General features: G+C 37.2%; 1 protein-coding gene across 1 annotated transcript in view; it reads left to right on the top strand.

Moving 5' to 3' along the window:
• The first annotated feature begins 10,790 nt into the window (after positions 1–10,790).
• Positions 10,791–18,101, top strand: part of LOC131437189 (transcription factor SOX-14) — a 33,213-nt gene continuing 25,902 nt past the window's right edge. Inside the window, exon 1 of the mRNA XM_058606366.1 lies at positions 10,791–11,709. Coding sequence (XP_058462349.1) covers positions 11,429–11,709 — 281 coding nt within the window. The 5' untranslated portion in view covers positions 10,791–11,428. The remainder of the gene's footprint in view (positions 11,710–18,101) is intronic.

Here is an 18,101-nt window from a genome sequence, read left to right as displayed (position 1 = left end):
ATTTGCCGGGTCTGCGTTGCCGTCCCATGTCTATGTCGATAAAATTCGCCTCCCTGTTCGGCTTTTTGTTCCAAATGTAATGAATTGTACGAACTGCAAAAAATTCGGCCACACAGCTACTTACTGTAGTAATAAACCAAAATGTATTAAGTGTGAAGGGCCTCATAAAGATAATGATTGCAACAAGGAAATTGAAAAATGTATTTATTGTGGGAATAGTCCTCATGATGATATTTCAGTATGCACTGCATTTAAAGTGCACAAAGACAAAATTAAGCTTTCTTTAAAAGCACGGTCTAAGCGCACATATGCAGAAATGCTTAAAACGGTCATTGATGTCCCCCCTTTGGAAACCGAAAACGGGTTTTCAAATCTAGAGGAACCAGAGGACTCTGACTCTGACGAAAATAGTGAAGGTAATTCGTTTATCACTACCCAAGGGTCAGTTAAGAGAAAGAAGTCTTCCTCCAAATTACCAAAAAAGACACCTAAAATTTCATCTTCAAAAAAAGATCCCCGTGTTAAACAAAAAAAGTCAAAACCAAAGACTGTGCCTCCTGGTTTGTCAAATTCACAAACCAATCCAGGATCTAGTACAGAAAAAGATAATAATCCAGTGGGCTCCATTTCACAGCCACCAACAGGATTACTGAAGTTTTCGGAAATTGTTGAATGGATTTTCTCAGCATTCAATATATCTGAACCCTTAAAGACCCTCATAATGGCATTCCTTCCAATAGCTAGAACCTTTTTGAAGCAGTTATCAGCTCAATGGCCAATTGTCTCAGGTTTTGTATCTTTTGATGGATAATTTATCACCCGTCGCAAATGATACAATCACTGTCCTGCAGTGGAATTGTCGAAGCATCATGCCAAAACTTGATTCATTTAAAATTTTATTGCATAGTCAAAAATGTGATGTATTTGCTTTATGCGAAACATGGCTTACTTCAAACATAGCTTTAAATTTTAATGATTTTAACATTATACGTCTCGATAGAGACTCTCCGTATGGTGGAGTGCTTTTGGGAATTAAGAAATGCTATTCCTTTTATAGATTAAACATCCCTTCAACTTCTAGTATAGAAGTTGTTGCTTGCCAAATAAACATTAAAGGCAAAGATATTTGCATAGCTTCGGTTTATATTCCTCCAAAAGCACAAGTTGGACAGCAACAGCTTAATGAAATGGTTGAAGCCCTTCCTGCACCACGATTGATTCTGGGGGATTTAAATTCGCACGGTATTATGTGGGGTTCCGTTTACAATGATAGCAGATCATCTTTAATACAAAACATTTGTGACAATTTTAGCATGACGGTATTAAATATGGGTAGCATGACACGGATCCCAAGACCTCCGGCACGCCCAAGTGCATTAGATCTATCTCTTTGCTCAACATCAATTCGACTAGATTGCACCTGGAAAATACTGCCTGATTTACACGGTAGCGATCATTTACCAATCATCATCTCAATTAGCAGTAGCAATTGCATTGCTACTTCCGCTAGTATTCCATATGATTTGACAAAAAATATCGACTGGATTAAATACCAAAGTAGTATCTCTAGTATATTGAATTCAATGGAAGAGCTCCCTCCACTTGAAGAATATGACTTCCTCATTTGTTCGATTCTGGAGGCAGCAGAACAATCCCAAACTAAACGCTTTCCTGGGCCAACGACTAACAGAAGGCCTCCCAACCCCTGGTGGGACAAAGAGTGCTCAGAGGCTAAACTCGCAAAACAAAATGCTTGCAAGACGTTTCTAAAACGGGGAGGAGGAACTCCTCAGAATTTTGAAAAACTTATGGTTTTAGAAACCAAGTACAAGAGCATACTTCGAGCCAAAAAATGTAGCTATTGGAGACATTTTGTCGAAGGTTTGTCAAGAGATACCTCAATGAGCACTCTTTGGAACACGGCCAGACGAATGAGGAATCGTAACGTGGGCAATGAGAGTGATGAATACTCGAACCGATGGATATTTGACTTTGCTAGGAAAGTTTGCCCAGATTCTGTTCCTACGCAGAGCATTATACGGGAATCTCCTCCAAATAATGGTTTTATTAATAACCCATTTTCAATGATGGAATTTTCTATAGCACTCTTGTCTTGTAACAATAACGCTCCAGGGTTGGACAGAATTAAATTCAACTTGGTGAAGAATCTGCCCAACCTCGCAAAAAGACGTTTGTTGGAATTGTTCAACAAGTTTCTTGAGCAAAATATTGTTCCACCTGACTGGAGACAAGTGAAAGTTATCGCCATTCAAAAACCGGGGAAACCAGCTTCCAATCACAACTCATATAGACCCATTGCGATGTTGTCCTGCATCAGAAAATTGTTCGAAAAAATTATTCTACGACGTCTCGACACTTGGGTCGAGTCGAACGGTTTGTTGTCAGATACTCAGTTTGGCTTCCGTAGAAATAAAGGGACGAATGATTGCCTTGCATTACTTTCGTCTGACATCCAAATTGCCTTCGCTCAAAAGCAACAAATGGCATCTGTATTTTTAGACATTAAAGGAGCATTTGATTCAGTTTCCATTGATGTTCTTTCAGACAAGCTTCACCAAAATGGACTCCCAGCGGTTATAAATAATTATTTGCACAACCTTTTGTCAGAGAAACACATGCATTTTTCACATGGCGATTTGGCAACACTCAGAAATAGTTACATGGGTCTCCCGCAAGGCTCATGCCTCAGTCCGCTCCTCTATAATTTTTACGTAAATGACATTGACAGCTGTCTAGTAACCCCATGTACACTAAGACAATTGGCAGATGATGGCGTGGTTTCAGTTACTGGACCCAAAGCTATTGATCTGCATAAACCATTGCAAGATACCTTAGATAACTTGTCCGATTGGGCTGTTCATCTTGGTATCGAATTCTCTGCGGAAAAAACAGAGCTGGTCGTCTTTTCAAGAAAGCATGATCCCGCGCAGCTTCAGCTTCATATGATGGGAAGAATGATCCAACAGGTTTTGACTTTCAAATACCTTGGGGTGTGGTTTGATTCCAAATGCACGTGGGGAGGACACATTAGGTTTCTGATAACAAAATGCCAACAAAGAGTAAATTTTCTTCGAACAATAACAGGATCTTGGTGGGGTGCTCATCCGGAAGATCTAATAAAATTGTATCAGACAACGATACTTTCAGTGATGGAATATGGATGCGTTTGCTTTCGTTCCGCTGCAAACTCTCATATTATCAAACTGGAGCGAATTCAGTATCGTTGTTTGCGAATTGCTTTAGGGTGCATGCATTCGACACATACAATGAGTCTTGAAGTTCTGGCGGGAGTTCTTCCATTGAAAGATCGTTTTTGGGAGCTTTCATCGCGACTGCTAATAAGATGTGAGGTACTGAATCCCCTGGTTATTAATAACTTCAAAAGGCTAGTTGAGCTTCAATCTCAAACAAGATTCATGACAGTATATTTTAACCATATGTCACAGGAAATCAACCCTTCAAGATATATTCCTATCCGTGTCAGCCTCCTAAATGTCCCTGACTCAACTTTATTTTTCGATACATCCATGCAGCGCGAAGTGCGTGGAATCCCGGATCATCTACGTTCGACGGAAATCCCAAAAATATTTTCAAGTAAGTTCAGGCATATTGACTCTGAGAAAATGTTTTACACGGACGGATCGCGAATTGAAGAAGCGACAGGGTTTGGTATGTTCAACAATAATGTTTCGGCCTCATTTAGGCTTCAAGAACCTGCATCTGTTTATATAGCAGAGCTAGCAGCAGTTCATTATAGTTTGAGTGTAATCGTCACATTAATTCCAAACCATTATTTCCTCTTCACAGATAGTCTGAGTGCAATTGAAGCCATTCGCTCAAACATGTCTGGCAAGACTGAACCGTTTTTCCTGGGCAAAATAAAACAGTGCCTGAACGACATATTGAACAATAATTATCTAATCACTATAGTCTGGGTCCCGGCTCATTGCTCCATTCCTGGCAATGAAAGAGCCGATATTTTAGCCAAACGTGGTGCTATTGAGGGTGAAATTTATGAGAGACCAATTGCTTTCAACGAATTCTATAGCTCGTCTCGCCAAAGAACACTTGCCAGCTGGCAAGCTTCTTGGGATAAAGATGATCTGGGTCGGTGGATGCACTCAATTATTCCGAAAATATCGACAAAGGCATGGTTCAGGGGACTGGATGTGAGTAGGGATTTCATTTGTGTGATGTCCAGACTCATGTCCAATCACTACACGTTAGATGCACATCTCCTTCGAATTGGGCTCTCCGAGACTAATCATTGTGCTTGCGGAGAAGGTTATCGGGATATTGATCATGTCGTTTGGACATGCGTGGAGTATCGTGATGTCAGATCTCAACTAATAAATTCTTTGCGTACCCAAGGTAGACTATCCAATATCCCAGTTCGAGACATTCTTGCTTGTCGTGACCTTTCATACATGAAACTTATTTATCATTTCATAAAGAAAACTGGAGTTTCAATTTAATAAAGGCCCCTTTCAAGACTTAGTTCTGATCCCAGCTGCGTCCATGAGTTCAACCAATAGCTAAATTAGAATAAAAATAATGTAATGATACAAACAAACTCGAAACAGTTTATGAAATTATTAACAAAATGTCTGAAAATAACAGCTTATTTTATAATTTATAGAAGTTAATCGTTTGGTTCAAATAATATTTCCGAGTAGATTTCATAATTAATGACGAGTTACCTAAGATGATATTTAAGTAATAAGAGAATATGTTTTAATAAATGCAAAAAGTTGTGACTATGTTAGAATTAAATTAGGATAAGAATATTATGTAAAAGTGATGCTACGGCGAAGAAAAACTTATGTAAACTGCCTTAAGAAATAAACGTATTTATGAAAAAAAAGTTGGAATTTCGTATAAAAAAAAAACTTGAAAAAAGGCTCTATTTCAATGATAGCAGCATAGTATGTTTGAGAAAGTTGTGAAGTTTTTAATGATGAAAAACTTTGTAAAACATGAAAAACTCATATAAATTGAAAATATATATCTTACAAAAGCTGGTTTTAGGACACCCTTTTCAGAAAATACATTATATCATGAATTACACTCAAGTTACGGGAATAGTATCTTCAGCAAATTTGTTTGAAATAACTTTTTTCACAACTATGTCGAAGTAACTTAGCCCCTATGTTGATTCGGAGCTAAAATAGTATTTTTATCTCACTTTTAAGGGGATTTTTTAAAAAGATGGCGTCTATCATTCTGAGCCACTTTGCTGAAGATACTGTATCTCGAAAACCACGTTTCAATGAGTTATCAATTAAGAGCGTGAAATTGCGCTTTTGAACCACTGTGCATTGCCGCGAAATCGAAGTGAGTTCCATTTTGTAACATTCAGCTACCACTTCCCGTTCATTTGGAACCGGGAAGCGGGGACCGGAGACCAGGGACCGCGGATCGTCGCCACTAACTAACAAGATCTGAAAATCTATAATATGTAATTATTTGCAACATCATGTGTGAAAATAATATCTTAAATTTTTTCTCTTATTGCCCTATAATTCCGGAACCAGAAGTTGGATCCGGATAAAATTCAAGAAATTATAAAATCTATCATTTAAAACTAGGATTATGAAAGTCAGTTTGGCTATCTCAGCAGAAAGAAAGTACACCATTTTACATGTTTTTAGCATAAGCAACCAGAAGTCGGATCCGGATAAAATTCCGCAGCAGTTCGTGCTCACATCTCATCAGACACAGTCGACAATTGCTTACGGTCGAGACGATAGAAACAAAGACAATACAGTGTAGTGAACAATAGAGTGTACAAAATGGGCAAATACGATTTAACAAAGCCTGAAACTTGGCCTACAAGACCAAATTCAATCTGTATTGATATCAAGCGATGCAAAGTTAGACCAGCAGCAATCGAAATTGAAATCTTGCTTAAGGAACGAATGCATCTAAAAGTTACTAATGTAAGTGAGATTCAATTCAACAAGGCGTCTAACTGTGTGTACATTATGTTTGAACGTGAAAGCGATGCAATTGCATTCGCTTCGGTTAACAACGAGGTGCACAGCGTTGAGTGTGACAACCAAGGGTGGCAAAAACTCACTCATAAGATTCGATTTTTTCTATTCATCAGCTCACCTCATGATCTACGATGCAATCCGTACAATGATGGTAAAGATGAAAATCATCGCTGATCTAAACAAACACACTCACCTATAAAGAGCACCGCTGACATCAAATTATGATGGTATTGATGGTTCTCAGTTTTGATTTCATAGCATTTAACTCTCATTCCTAGTTTTAAAAAGTGAGTACTGAGTTTGGCATCACCGTACCGAGCTACACCGGTGAGTGTATGCTTAAACCACAGAGCTGCCAACACAATCCAGATTTTCGGTTTTGTTTTTGCTGGTACTCAAAACGAACACGAGCATTAATGTACGAAAACAAATGTCGAACCGTAGCGTGTTGTATATCATAAGCGATTGAATTTCATGTCTCGAGCTAAACACAACTGGCTACTGAACCGAATGCGTTTTCCAGCATACGAGAAAATGTCTTGAGAATTGGAATGAAATGGCATCGATTCGAACGTTGGCCGCCCATGGCAACTCTGGTGGATGAGGAATACAAAAGAGACAGTGTCATAAGAATCTGATTCAATGTGTTGATGTACAAACACATCAAACCGCAACTCACAAATCGTCTCTCAGTGGGTTCTAATATTTGATGTGCACTCAGCGCTCATCTGCTGATTGCTTGACACTATGATGTTGAGACGATGTTTTCTCTACACAAATGGTTACTCAGTTACTCAACTCGTTCAGCGATGCTTTTGAAACCGATTTGCAGGTGAGCTGAACTCGGTGATGATAAAGTACTGAGTTGATTATTGCCAGCCCTGGTGACAACATTAAATACAAAATTCCTGTGCACATGGTGGACAATGCTATACAAGTATGCGTGCATGACTTTCCCCCGCGGACCACCGATGGGTATGTTCGGGAAAGTATGTCGCAGTACGGTGAAGTTCTTTCCATCGAAAGGAAAGTATGGCGGAGTTTTTTCCCGGGTATCCGGAATGGCGTGCGAGTGGTACGTATGCAACTACGTAAAGCAATTCCATCTTACATCAATTGTGATCAAGACGGTATACATCCGTGTAAAACGCTGATTACGTATGAGAATCAACTGGTTACATGTCAGTTTTGTGAACAACCTGTACACTACGTCAAACCTTGCACTGAAACTGCAAAAAGGACATCTTCAAACAAAAATAAGGACAACCGCCCAACAACGGAAACTAGTGAGCGCAGTACTCCTGTTGTACCATCAAACCCACCAGCAACTGCAATTAATGCACAACAAGGCGCGTCTACAGCAACTAACAACCAACCCAAGAATGCGAATTACAAGAAAAACGAAGAAAAAACGGAAACCAACAACGATACCACCGATGCGGCAATGGAGGACGAGACGAGCCACGAACAAAGTGCCCCTCACTCATCGCAAGATAAAAATGGAAGCTCCTCTCTCCCTAGAAAAAGGGTGACAGCGAGATTCAACGGTAAAAAAATTATTTTATCTGATAAAAACATGGCTCATTCGGCCACGTAAAGCGTGTACGCAAATTGGCCTGAATAAAAATATTAAAAAAAATTCCACAGCAGTAGCAGCATTTGGAATCATGATATCTTTCATTTCATTTTTAAGATCTTATCGTTTAGAAATATATATCCCAAATCTTCTCCCATCTCCGTTAAAACATTTACTATCCTGTGGTACTGGTTTGTTGTTATTGACAATTTAAAGAAATATTTAGAATGATCATCATTTTTTAGCAGATCGATTTTTAAAACCTTTCTATTTCCACAGACTTTGCAACCGAAGTAGTGTGTATGTACAGGAAATTGATATGGCTACGATCGTATTGACGCTAAAAATCCATCCAGTTCAGGACTCAAACATACTAACACTGGTATACAAAATCAACACCTTATACTTTGGATCATAGAGCCGGGTCGAAAATGAACAATCCAAAACATTCAGTTGCAAATCCAGTATTATTCAGTATCAATTTAGGCCTGATCGTATCAAGTATTTCGTTCGGTGAAATTACTCTTTTGGCGAACCGTTCTAGAAAGCGAAATAGTATACGGTGAAATGGCTTATTCGGCGCAATGTCCCTCGGTGAAATTCGGATTTCAACGAAACGGCTTTCGGCAAACCGACTTTATGCTCCCCCTCAATGCAAAATCAATTATGGTTTAGTACTTTTCGGGCATTCTTCCCACGCAATTTTGCGCGTATTCTTTTTAAAGGGGCTTTTCCTTAACGAATTTGCCGAAAAAGTAATAAAGAATATATTGTTAGCGTATGCAAAGTAGTATTTTTATGTTATTGTAAGTATGATCAATAGGGTGGGACAAGGATGTATGGGAAAAAGATGAAAAGGTTTATTTTCTCGCTCCACCAAATTTTTCGTTTTTCTTTTGGGTCCCATGAGCACCATGCAAAATCTTAGCTCGATCGGAGAAACTATATTTTCGCGCCCTAGGTTTAAAGTTTGTATGGGATTTAGTATGGAAAAATTCACTTTCAACGAAAAAATCGGCTGGAGATCATCCTATGAACTCTAAAAATCAGTGCATGTGTTATTTTCGTAAGAAATTTAACGAAGAAGAAAACTTTAGAAGTCCGCAAAAGAATCCGATATTTGTAGAAAAAGTTATTAAAGGAAAACCGGCACAAGGTCCGAACAATGGCTCATTCCTTAATATATCTAGCACCACTGCTGCTAGTGAAAGTAATATGATGTGACTTCCTTTTAATGTGCTATAACGGTTAATCCGAGTTGTTTGATGTCTTCACGATAGTTACTCAGCAGAGTATAAAGATTATTTTTAGGTGACAAACCATGACCCAAACCTTTCTGTAAAGGCACAAAAAGTCATGAAAATTGTGTTTTTGTTTGCATAAAATAGTACCATCTATATCTTCCAAACTATAAGAGATAAAGAGTTTATGTATTCGGCAAAGTTATTGGATTTCAGTTTATCTAAAATATTGTAAAAGATTTCAAGAACCTATTTCTTCAAATTAAGAAGTTAGACTTTTTGTGTCTTTACAGTGAGTTTTGGAACATGGCTTGTCACCTAAAAATAATCCTCATACTCAGCTGAGAAACTTTTGTGAAGACATCAAAAAACTCAAATCAACTGTTATAGCATAACAAAAGAATGTAAAATCGTATTATTACCACTAGCAGCAGTGGTGCTAGATATATTAAGGAGTGAGCCATTGTTCGGACCTTGAGTCGGTTTTCCTTTAATAACTTTTTCTACAAATGTCGGATTGTTTTGCGGTCTTCTAAAGTTTTCCTGATCGATAATTTTCTCACGAAAATAACACATGCACTGATTTTTAGAGTTCATAGGATGATCTCCAGCCGATTTTTTTGTTGAAAGTGAATTTTTCCATACTAAATCCCATACAAACTTTAAACCGCGGGCGCGAAAATATAGTTTCTCCGATCGAGCTAAAATTTTGCATGAGGTTTATGGTACTCAAAAGGAACAAGAAAAGTTTGGTGGAGCTGATATCAATATTTTGTCCCACCCTAATGATCAATCTAATATGACAACTTCATACTGCCCTTTCCATTCGCTACTTTGATGGTTTGGGTCGTTGTTTTCTTGAAGGATCAACCCTCGTTTTATTCTGATGATCCGTTACTTGGCAGGAGGGTACAATTTTGATAGATTTTGATCATTTTCGGTATTTCAACTTTCTACTTTTAACTGTAAGAACAATGGACCAACACGGGACGTTTAACAGTTCGGTGTAGGTCGTGTTTGATGCTTTCAACTTCCAAAACAGAAATTTATCAGAAAAGATCAAGTTGGTCCAGTCGCGGATCAAGTTACCCTTTGCCAATACAACACAATTTTCACTTAACATTGGTTTTTACAAAGAAGTACGATATTTTACTTTACTGCACTGTATGAAAGCACCCACCTTTTGCTTTTAATTTTACACTATTTTTAGCATGAACAAATTCGAAACAGCCAACATTCGAATTTTCATATTTTAGGAACACATCTTACATCACCTTAGAATTGGCACTTCGAATTAGAGTACCAAAAAAACATGGAATTCGTTGATATGAAACCAGGTGTGGGTGGAAAAGCAAGCAACATACCGTCATGTCCTGTGATATGGTGGACCGCTTTTTCCCAAATACAACAGAAAATTACTACACGCAGTGAAGACGCAAATCACCGTCACGACCGCAACGCATAAACAGTCTCCCGTGTCCTCTCCGAGCGTTGCACATGTGGTGTTGTTCTCTCGGTGATCTGCATGCTCGCTGATGCTCAGCGTACAACTATCAACCGAAAGAGCACCGGCTCTGCTCATTAAAAACAGGCGAACTCAAAGGGAAAACGCGCTTTTCCCTTCTCCCACAAGTGCCTACTACGGCTAGCGGTCGGCATGCAGCCCGAAAGAGATGAAAAATTCGGCGCGCATCTTTTTCAAGCGCTCGTGTGGAAAAAAGGATATCTGTTTTCTAGTTTTCTTCTTTTTCTACCAGGCAGTGTTTTTCTCGGATGCTCGCCACGTTTCTGGTTGTCTTTTTTTTGTTGTTGTGTTTGTTGAATATTCAGAAATGTGTGTATGATTTTCTTTTTATTTTCCTCCTTGCACCGTGAGCGGATCTCGGAGGACTGATTTTTCGTGCCATGCCGTCGTCGTCGACGAATCCATTGCACCAGTATGACTCGTACAGCGCTTCTTCGGGCCGCATTTGGTTGTTGGTCTTTTATCAAAATATCAACAGTGGAACAGATTATGATGGAACCATTATGTGTTTAGAATCCGACCTGAAAACATCGTGATATCGGTTTTATTCTCGCCGGGGTAACGCAACTGATAAGAACTCATCCGGGTGTTGGTAGCTCTATTTTTGGTCACAATCGAAAACGTGCTTAGGAAGAAAACGACCGCCGTACGATATTTTCGGATAAGCTTGTAACCGATAGAATAATAACACATGTGTGATCAGCCAGTTTGTAAGGTGTCCAATCGGAATTGTTACAACATTTCGCGCGACATTGAATGCATCGAAACTGCAAAGCTGATAAGTGAAATGTAATTTTGCACAATTTTGTTTCTAATTGATAAGGTGTTGTTGCCATAGATAACTTGAGAATTGACTGTGTCACACAAATTTGTATTCGCAAAATATCTGATGAAAAGCTGTACACAACGGAGTGATATAACCGAGCGAAGTGGGACAACCCAGACGCGCATTACCGGCGTGTTATCAGTGTTCACAGAAGAAGAATAGAAAAGTTCGGGGACAGTATCGAGTGTAACCTCATTCGTGTATTATACATTCGGAAGCAAATTATACTTTCAACCCGCCGTAATGGACATGACAATATCATCCAAACTCCACAACAATAGTGTGGTTAGCACTAGTGGCAACAATTGCAATTCCAGCACGGGCGTAATCGGTGTAGGGCCCAGTGAGCACATCAAACGACCGATGAATGCATTCATGGTGTGGTCCCGGGGGCAACGACGGAAAATGGCACAAGACAACCCGAAGATGCACAACTCAGAGATATCCAAAAACTTGGGAGCCCAGTGGAAACTGCTAACCGAGGGCGAAAAACGGCCGTTCATCGATGAGGCCAAAAGATTGAGGTTAGTATTTTGCATGGGAAATCTTCACCGACGGAGGATGTTAACCTGAGTTGCTTTAATAAAAAAGAAGACTAAAATTAATTCCAAGTATCGTTGGCCTTCACCTTCTTACTCTATTCTTGAAACGCGAACTTGACTGTCGAAAATAGACCCAGCACGAAAAAAATGTGCCAATTCCGAAATATTCGTTTAACTAGTTTAACTTATTACATAATTATAGTAGACCGCAACTGATCAAACATTCAGTTAGTTAAGCGCTGTTATATTGTCTGTAGGAAGTTTATTATCTTGTGCCTCAAGATTCGAGCTTAGCTCCAATCCTGGACAATATCTTTTCCTCAGATTTTCCCGTTGGTTGTCGGAAATCTCTATTCTACGACGATACAAGTCTTCTAGACACGAGTAGAAATCTCCAAAAAGATATGCAGTCGTTTACCAAGAATCCTAAATTTTCACGACAATTTCTCAAAATGCAGCTAACACGCAACTAGTTATCTCATGATTTTATCCTCTTTTAAACCGAAACTCAAAGCTCTGTCTCAAAAATAAATTATTAACTTTTAAACAAATATTCCACCCAACCATGCAGTACCAATTTGATCAAATTGTTGTTTCGCCAAGAAGAAAGGATTCAGAATAAAATTCTAAAAATTATCTTGATGCACCCTCCCTGATTTTGCATAAATGAGATGCACATACTCATAAATATAAAACCATTAGATGTTATGTCACGTGGTATTATAAGCAAACTTCGACAAATAGCGATGCAATCTACATTTTTTGCTAGTTTTTAATTTGTTAGTTAATTAGCTTATAAGTGTTGTCATGAATTCATCTTACTTTACTATGAGGTGCCTTTTCAAAGTTCGTCCGGTGAAAGGATGGGTAGAACTTAATCGTGAATATCTCGAGTTGTATTTAAGGTTGCAGCATATTTTTTTCTCTATGCCTCCTGAAATATGTTCAACAATTTATGATGAAATTATCGGTATAAGATAACCACAAGTAACTCAAAACTAACAAAAGCAAAGCCTTGGTATTACATTCCTGTAGTGGAATTTGACCTTCTGTTTCAACACTAATAGGGTAACAGAGGTATTTTGGCCAACTTTAGGATTGATTTTATTTTGACCCACTTTGTAAAAATATCCACCGAATGTTGTAACATCTTTGAAATACCCTTCCGCAATAGCTAATTTAATGTGATTAGCTTCAAATGGATGCAACATGGGTTACTTAACATCGATTAAATCCATAAAGTTTGTTAGGTGGGTCAAAATATATGAATTGGCCAAAATACCTCTGTCCCTATTATTGTGAAATTCAGTGCCAAAATAAGGCGACCAAAATTTCAACCGCATGAATTGAACGAACCATCGCGCAAAGCGTATCGTACGAAGTGGGCTTATGACACGTTTTGTTCGCTAGTAAAACAGGCCTATCTATATATGACTATAAACCATAAGTTTTTTCACAGGCACATTTATGCATATTATTTAAGACGACCAATTTAGTTACAATTTATAACCAATAAACTACAACTTTATGAGCTGACAAACTCGATCAGTTATCATGAAACTAATAAATGCTTTTTTTTAATATTCTTATAAATTTCGAGTTACCAAATTTAAACTGCCGAAACCGAGTTTTGTATTATAGTATTCACTATATCTTTAATTTATGACTGTTTCAGATACAACAATAACACAAACATGTTCTTACAGTTCCTAAAAATCATCACTAAGAATACAGAAATATGAATATTTTTCATTACAAATTGAAAATATTCGGTTTCACTTTTTTTTTTGCATTTACGCCGGACGCCACCCTTCTTTGATTTTTATAATAATGGATTCTGATTCTACTACTTAGTTTAAACTGATATTCGCAGGTTCCCAGTGATTGGAATAGATTTGGTTAATAGTTGAGGAGTACTGGAGTGAAATATGTTATTGATTTGTTTCACGCTTGGCGAGAAATATGTTATTGATTTGTTATTTTAGAAATCTAAAAATCCAAGAAGACGGCTTTCGAGTTGTGGATATTCTTACAAATCGCTGTATAACTTGTATTTTAGAGATTTTATTGAAATTGACGTCAGTAAGTTATTGAAATTAATGTCACATCATTTCCTAACTCATATTGAGAAATTCCTAACTCAATCTAACCACAAACGATTTGTTGTGTATTTTTCAAATTTAAACGAATTCACACAAAGCAAAATGCACACAATAAATCAAGAAATACGTGCGATTATCGATATTCGTAAGGATGAAATAAGCATGTCAGCTATATTTCTGTTCAAGTCATCAAGTTATGTCTTTGACATTACCCATCCGTCTTTCTCTCCGCCGTTCCATACGAAAAGTAAGTTTACCTTGAAAAATCACAGAATGGCAAAAACAAATGAAGTCCTAATGACAATGACCATGCCATAATGTACATCATAGAGCTGAAATGAACAGAACACCCGATAGTACAAATCACACTCGCAACCTGTAAAATTCTGTGCAAGTGGAATATCGTGTTATTGGAAAAATTAAGTAGTTTTGAATCAGTCGGTGTTGAACAGTCGTTCGCACCGCACGCGTATAGCTCTTGGCTCCTGGAATTTTTTTCTGGCTACCTAGAGTTTCATTGATTCAAGGCTTCAGTCTTTTTCAAGGCTACCTGAATCACTAACTAAGTGACTAAGTGATACAAAGAGTGATATTAGAGTGACTAAGTGATACAAAGAGTGATATTAGAGTGACTAAGAAATTAATCAGCCTTTTTTAAGGCTAGCTAGGAGTCTAATCGAAGACTAATTTAGCCTAGTTAATTTAATTTAAAATTTCATTAATTTCAAAAATGCCTGCGTCCAACCGGAAAGGCAACAAGCCTAAGACTAAAAATAATTCAATACGGAATGAATCACAATCCGTTATTCAACATTTTTCTAATAACATTCACGATCTTATAGAATCTGAATGTAAAAATAAAAGACAACGGACGGATTTCCCTTCCGTTGATCCTATGCCGTCTAACAATATTTACGAGATTCTTCCTGAATCCGATTGTAGCGACATAGAAGAAAATTCTTCAAAAATTCCCAAAATGGACGCTTGTCGTTCTGGGAAGAAACATCAATCTATGCCACCAGTGACGGTGATGATTTCCGACTTCAAAGCATTCCGTACTGAGCTTTCTACTTTTCTCCCGGAAGTAAAAGTCTCATTTCAAATCGGACGAAGAGGAGAATGTCGAGTCTTGGTGGATGGATTGGAAGATTACGAACGTCTTATTCGATATTTGTCCGAAAAACTTCATAAATTTTATTCATATGATATAAAATCAGACAGACCCTTCAAGGCTGTCTTGAAAGGATTATCAAATGATCAAAGTATTGATGAAATTAAAAATGAAATAAAAGAATTGCTTGGTTTTGCCCCTTCCCAAGTAATACTTATGAAAAAAAGAGCGAATGGTACTTCTAAACCACGCTCTGGAATTTCCCATGAACTTTACCTAATACACTTCAATCGAAGTGATGTAAACAATTTGAAAACTTTAGAAAAAGTACGTTTCATTTCCCACATTAAAATTCATTGGGAACATTATAAACGGCATAATCGTATTGCAAACTTAACGCAATGTCGTCGTTGCCAAGGCTTCGGCCATGGAACCAAAAATTGTCATATGGATATACGGTGTTTGAATTGTGGTAAATCGCATTCGAAAGACGTTTGTCCAATGAATGAAACCACTGATAAATTTTCATGTTCAAATTGCAATGGAAATCATAAATCCAATTATTTGAAATGTCCTGTCAGGGAAAAAATTTTAAACGCTCGTTCGCTTAGACAACAAGTCAAATCAACGACCTTAAATTTACAGAACATACCTGAAAATTCTTCTAAGGCACCTGCCAATTCGTCTTCTAACGAAAACAATTTATTGACAGGTAGATCGACCTCGTCATCATCTTCTTCTAATGTCAGTTATGCTGGTATATTAGGTAGAAATCTATCTCCTATTTCTTCTAATGTAAATAATCAAAACACAGGACCGCCTTGCAGTTCTTCTTCTAACGAAAACAATTTATTAATAGGTAGACCGGCCAAATCATCTTCTTCTAATGGCAGTCTACCTACAAATATTCCTTCAATGCCATTCGCTTCTTTAAATGAAGTCGATTTAGGCGATATAACTGAAAATAAAATGATCTACCTACAAGATCAACTTTTTCAAATGATCATCCAAATGAATTCGACTTCATCACTTTTTGAAGCATTTCAAATCGGATGGAAATTTGCAAATAATATTATAATGAATTAAAAATTTAACAGTGATGTTAAATAATTATTTGAATATTTTAAATTGGAATGCTCGATCTTTGAAATCGAGTGAAGATGAATTTTATAATTTTCTCAAAGTTCACAAAATTCATATTGCCATTGTGACAGAAACTTTTCTTAAACCAAATGTAAAATTGAAAAGTAATCCACATTATGTGGTTCATCGATTTGACAGGTTTACTGGAATTGGTGGTGGAGTTGCCATTTTTGTCCAACGGCAAATTAAACATCGAATTTTACCTTCTTTCAATACTAAAGTTATTGAAAGCTTGGGAATCGAAGTTGAAACCATTCATGGAATTTATTTCATCGCTGGAGCATATTTGCCATTCCAATGCACCGGCGAACAATTAAATTTCTTTAAAGGCGATTTGCAAAAACTTACAAGATATCGATCGAAATTTTTCGTAATAGGGGACTTAAATGCTAAGCATGTCCAGTGGAATTGTAGGCAAAATAACAGTAATGGTAAAATACTTCATAATCAACTCTCAGCTGGTTACTTCACAGTTCTTCATCCCAGTAATCCTACTTGTTTCTCTTCCGTGAAAAACCCGTCTACAATTGATCTGGTTCTAACAGATCAAAGTCACATTTGTAGTGAACCGATTACTCATGCTGATTTTGACTCAGATCATCTTCCTGTAACATTCAGACTTTCCAACGAAGCTATAATTAATCCAATTAGTTCTATTTTCAACTATCATAGAGCAAATTGGTTGGATTACAGATCTCACATTGAAAATCATGTGGATCATGAAACTATTTTAGAAAATTCTGCGGATATCGACACAGCAATTGATAATTTGAATCATTATATTATCGAAGCTAGAAATCTTTCAGTTCCCAAAGCTCAAACTAAATTAAATTCTCCTATCATCGATGACAATCTTCAACTGCTCATTCGGTTGAAGAATGTTCGTCGACGACAATATCAACGTTCTCGTGATCCTGCTATGAAAAACATAGTTAAGGATTTACAAAAAGAAATTAAACATAGATTTACTCTTTTGCGAAATGAAAATTTCGCTAAAGAAGTTGAACAAATTAAACCATATTCTAAACCTTTCTGGAAACTTTCTAAGGTTCTTAAGAAACCTCAGAAACCTATTCCTGCTCTCAAGGAAGGAAATCAAATACTTCTTACAAATGGCGAAAAAGCTCAAAAACTTGCTCAGCAGTTCGAGAGTGTCCACAATTTTAATTTGAACGTTGTGAGTCCTATTGAAAATGAAGTCTCACTGAAATATGATCATATTTCAACCCAAGTGTTATCACACGATGACATTATTGAGACGAATTTTGATGAAATTAAGTCAATTATTAGAAAACTTAAAAACATGAAGGCTCCTGGTAATGATGGAATTTTTAATATTCTTATTAAAAATCTTCCCGATGTTGCCTTGAGACTCCTGGTTAAAATTTTCAACAAGTGTTTTTCATTAGCTTACTTCCCAAAAAGATGGAAAAACGCTAAAGTAATTCCTATCCTAAAACCTGATAAAAACCCAGCAGAAACATCAAGTTATCGCCCAATTAGCTTACTTTCTTCTATCAGTAAACTTTTTGAAAAAATTATCTTGTTAAGAATGATGACTCATATAAATGAGAATTCAATTTTTTTACCAGAGCAGTTTGGATTTCGTCATGAACATTCAACTACTCATCAACTTGTCAGAGTAACGAACATGATAAAATCAAATAAATCTTCTGGGTTATCCACTGGAGTTGCTCTTCTAGACATAGAAAAAGCATTCGACAGTGTTTGGCACAAAGGTTTAATAGCAAAAATGTCTGATTTCCAGTTTCCTATTTATTTGATCAAAATGATTCAAAATTATTTAACTGATCGTACTCTTCAGGTTAGCTATCAGAATTGTAAATCTGAATTGCTACCCGTACGAGCCGGTGTTCCGCAGGGTTCGAGTGTAGCTCCAATCTTGTATAATATTTTCACTTCTGATCTTCCAAATCTACCCGTTGGTTGTCAGAAATCGCTATTCTGTGACGACACAAGTCTGTTAGCCACAGGTAGAAATCTAAGAGTGATCTGCA

Source organism: Malaya genurostris, chromosome 3 (assembly GCF_030247185.1).
Source record: "Malaya genurostris strain Urasoe2022 chromosome 3, Malgen_1.1, whole genome shotgun sequence".
In the NCBI taxonomy this organism is placed as follows: domain Eukaryota; kingdom Metazoa; phylum Arthropoda; class Insecta; order Diptera; family Culicidae; genus Malaya; species Malaya genurostris.
The sequence above is the reverse complement of the archived record's forward strand: the minus strand, read 5'-3'. Positions and strand labels throughout refer to the sequence as shown.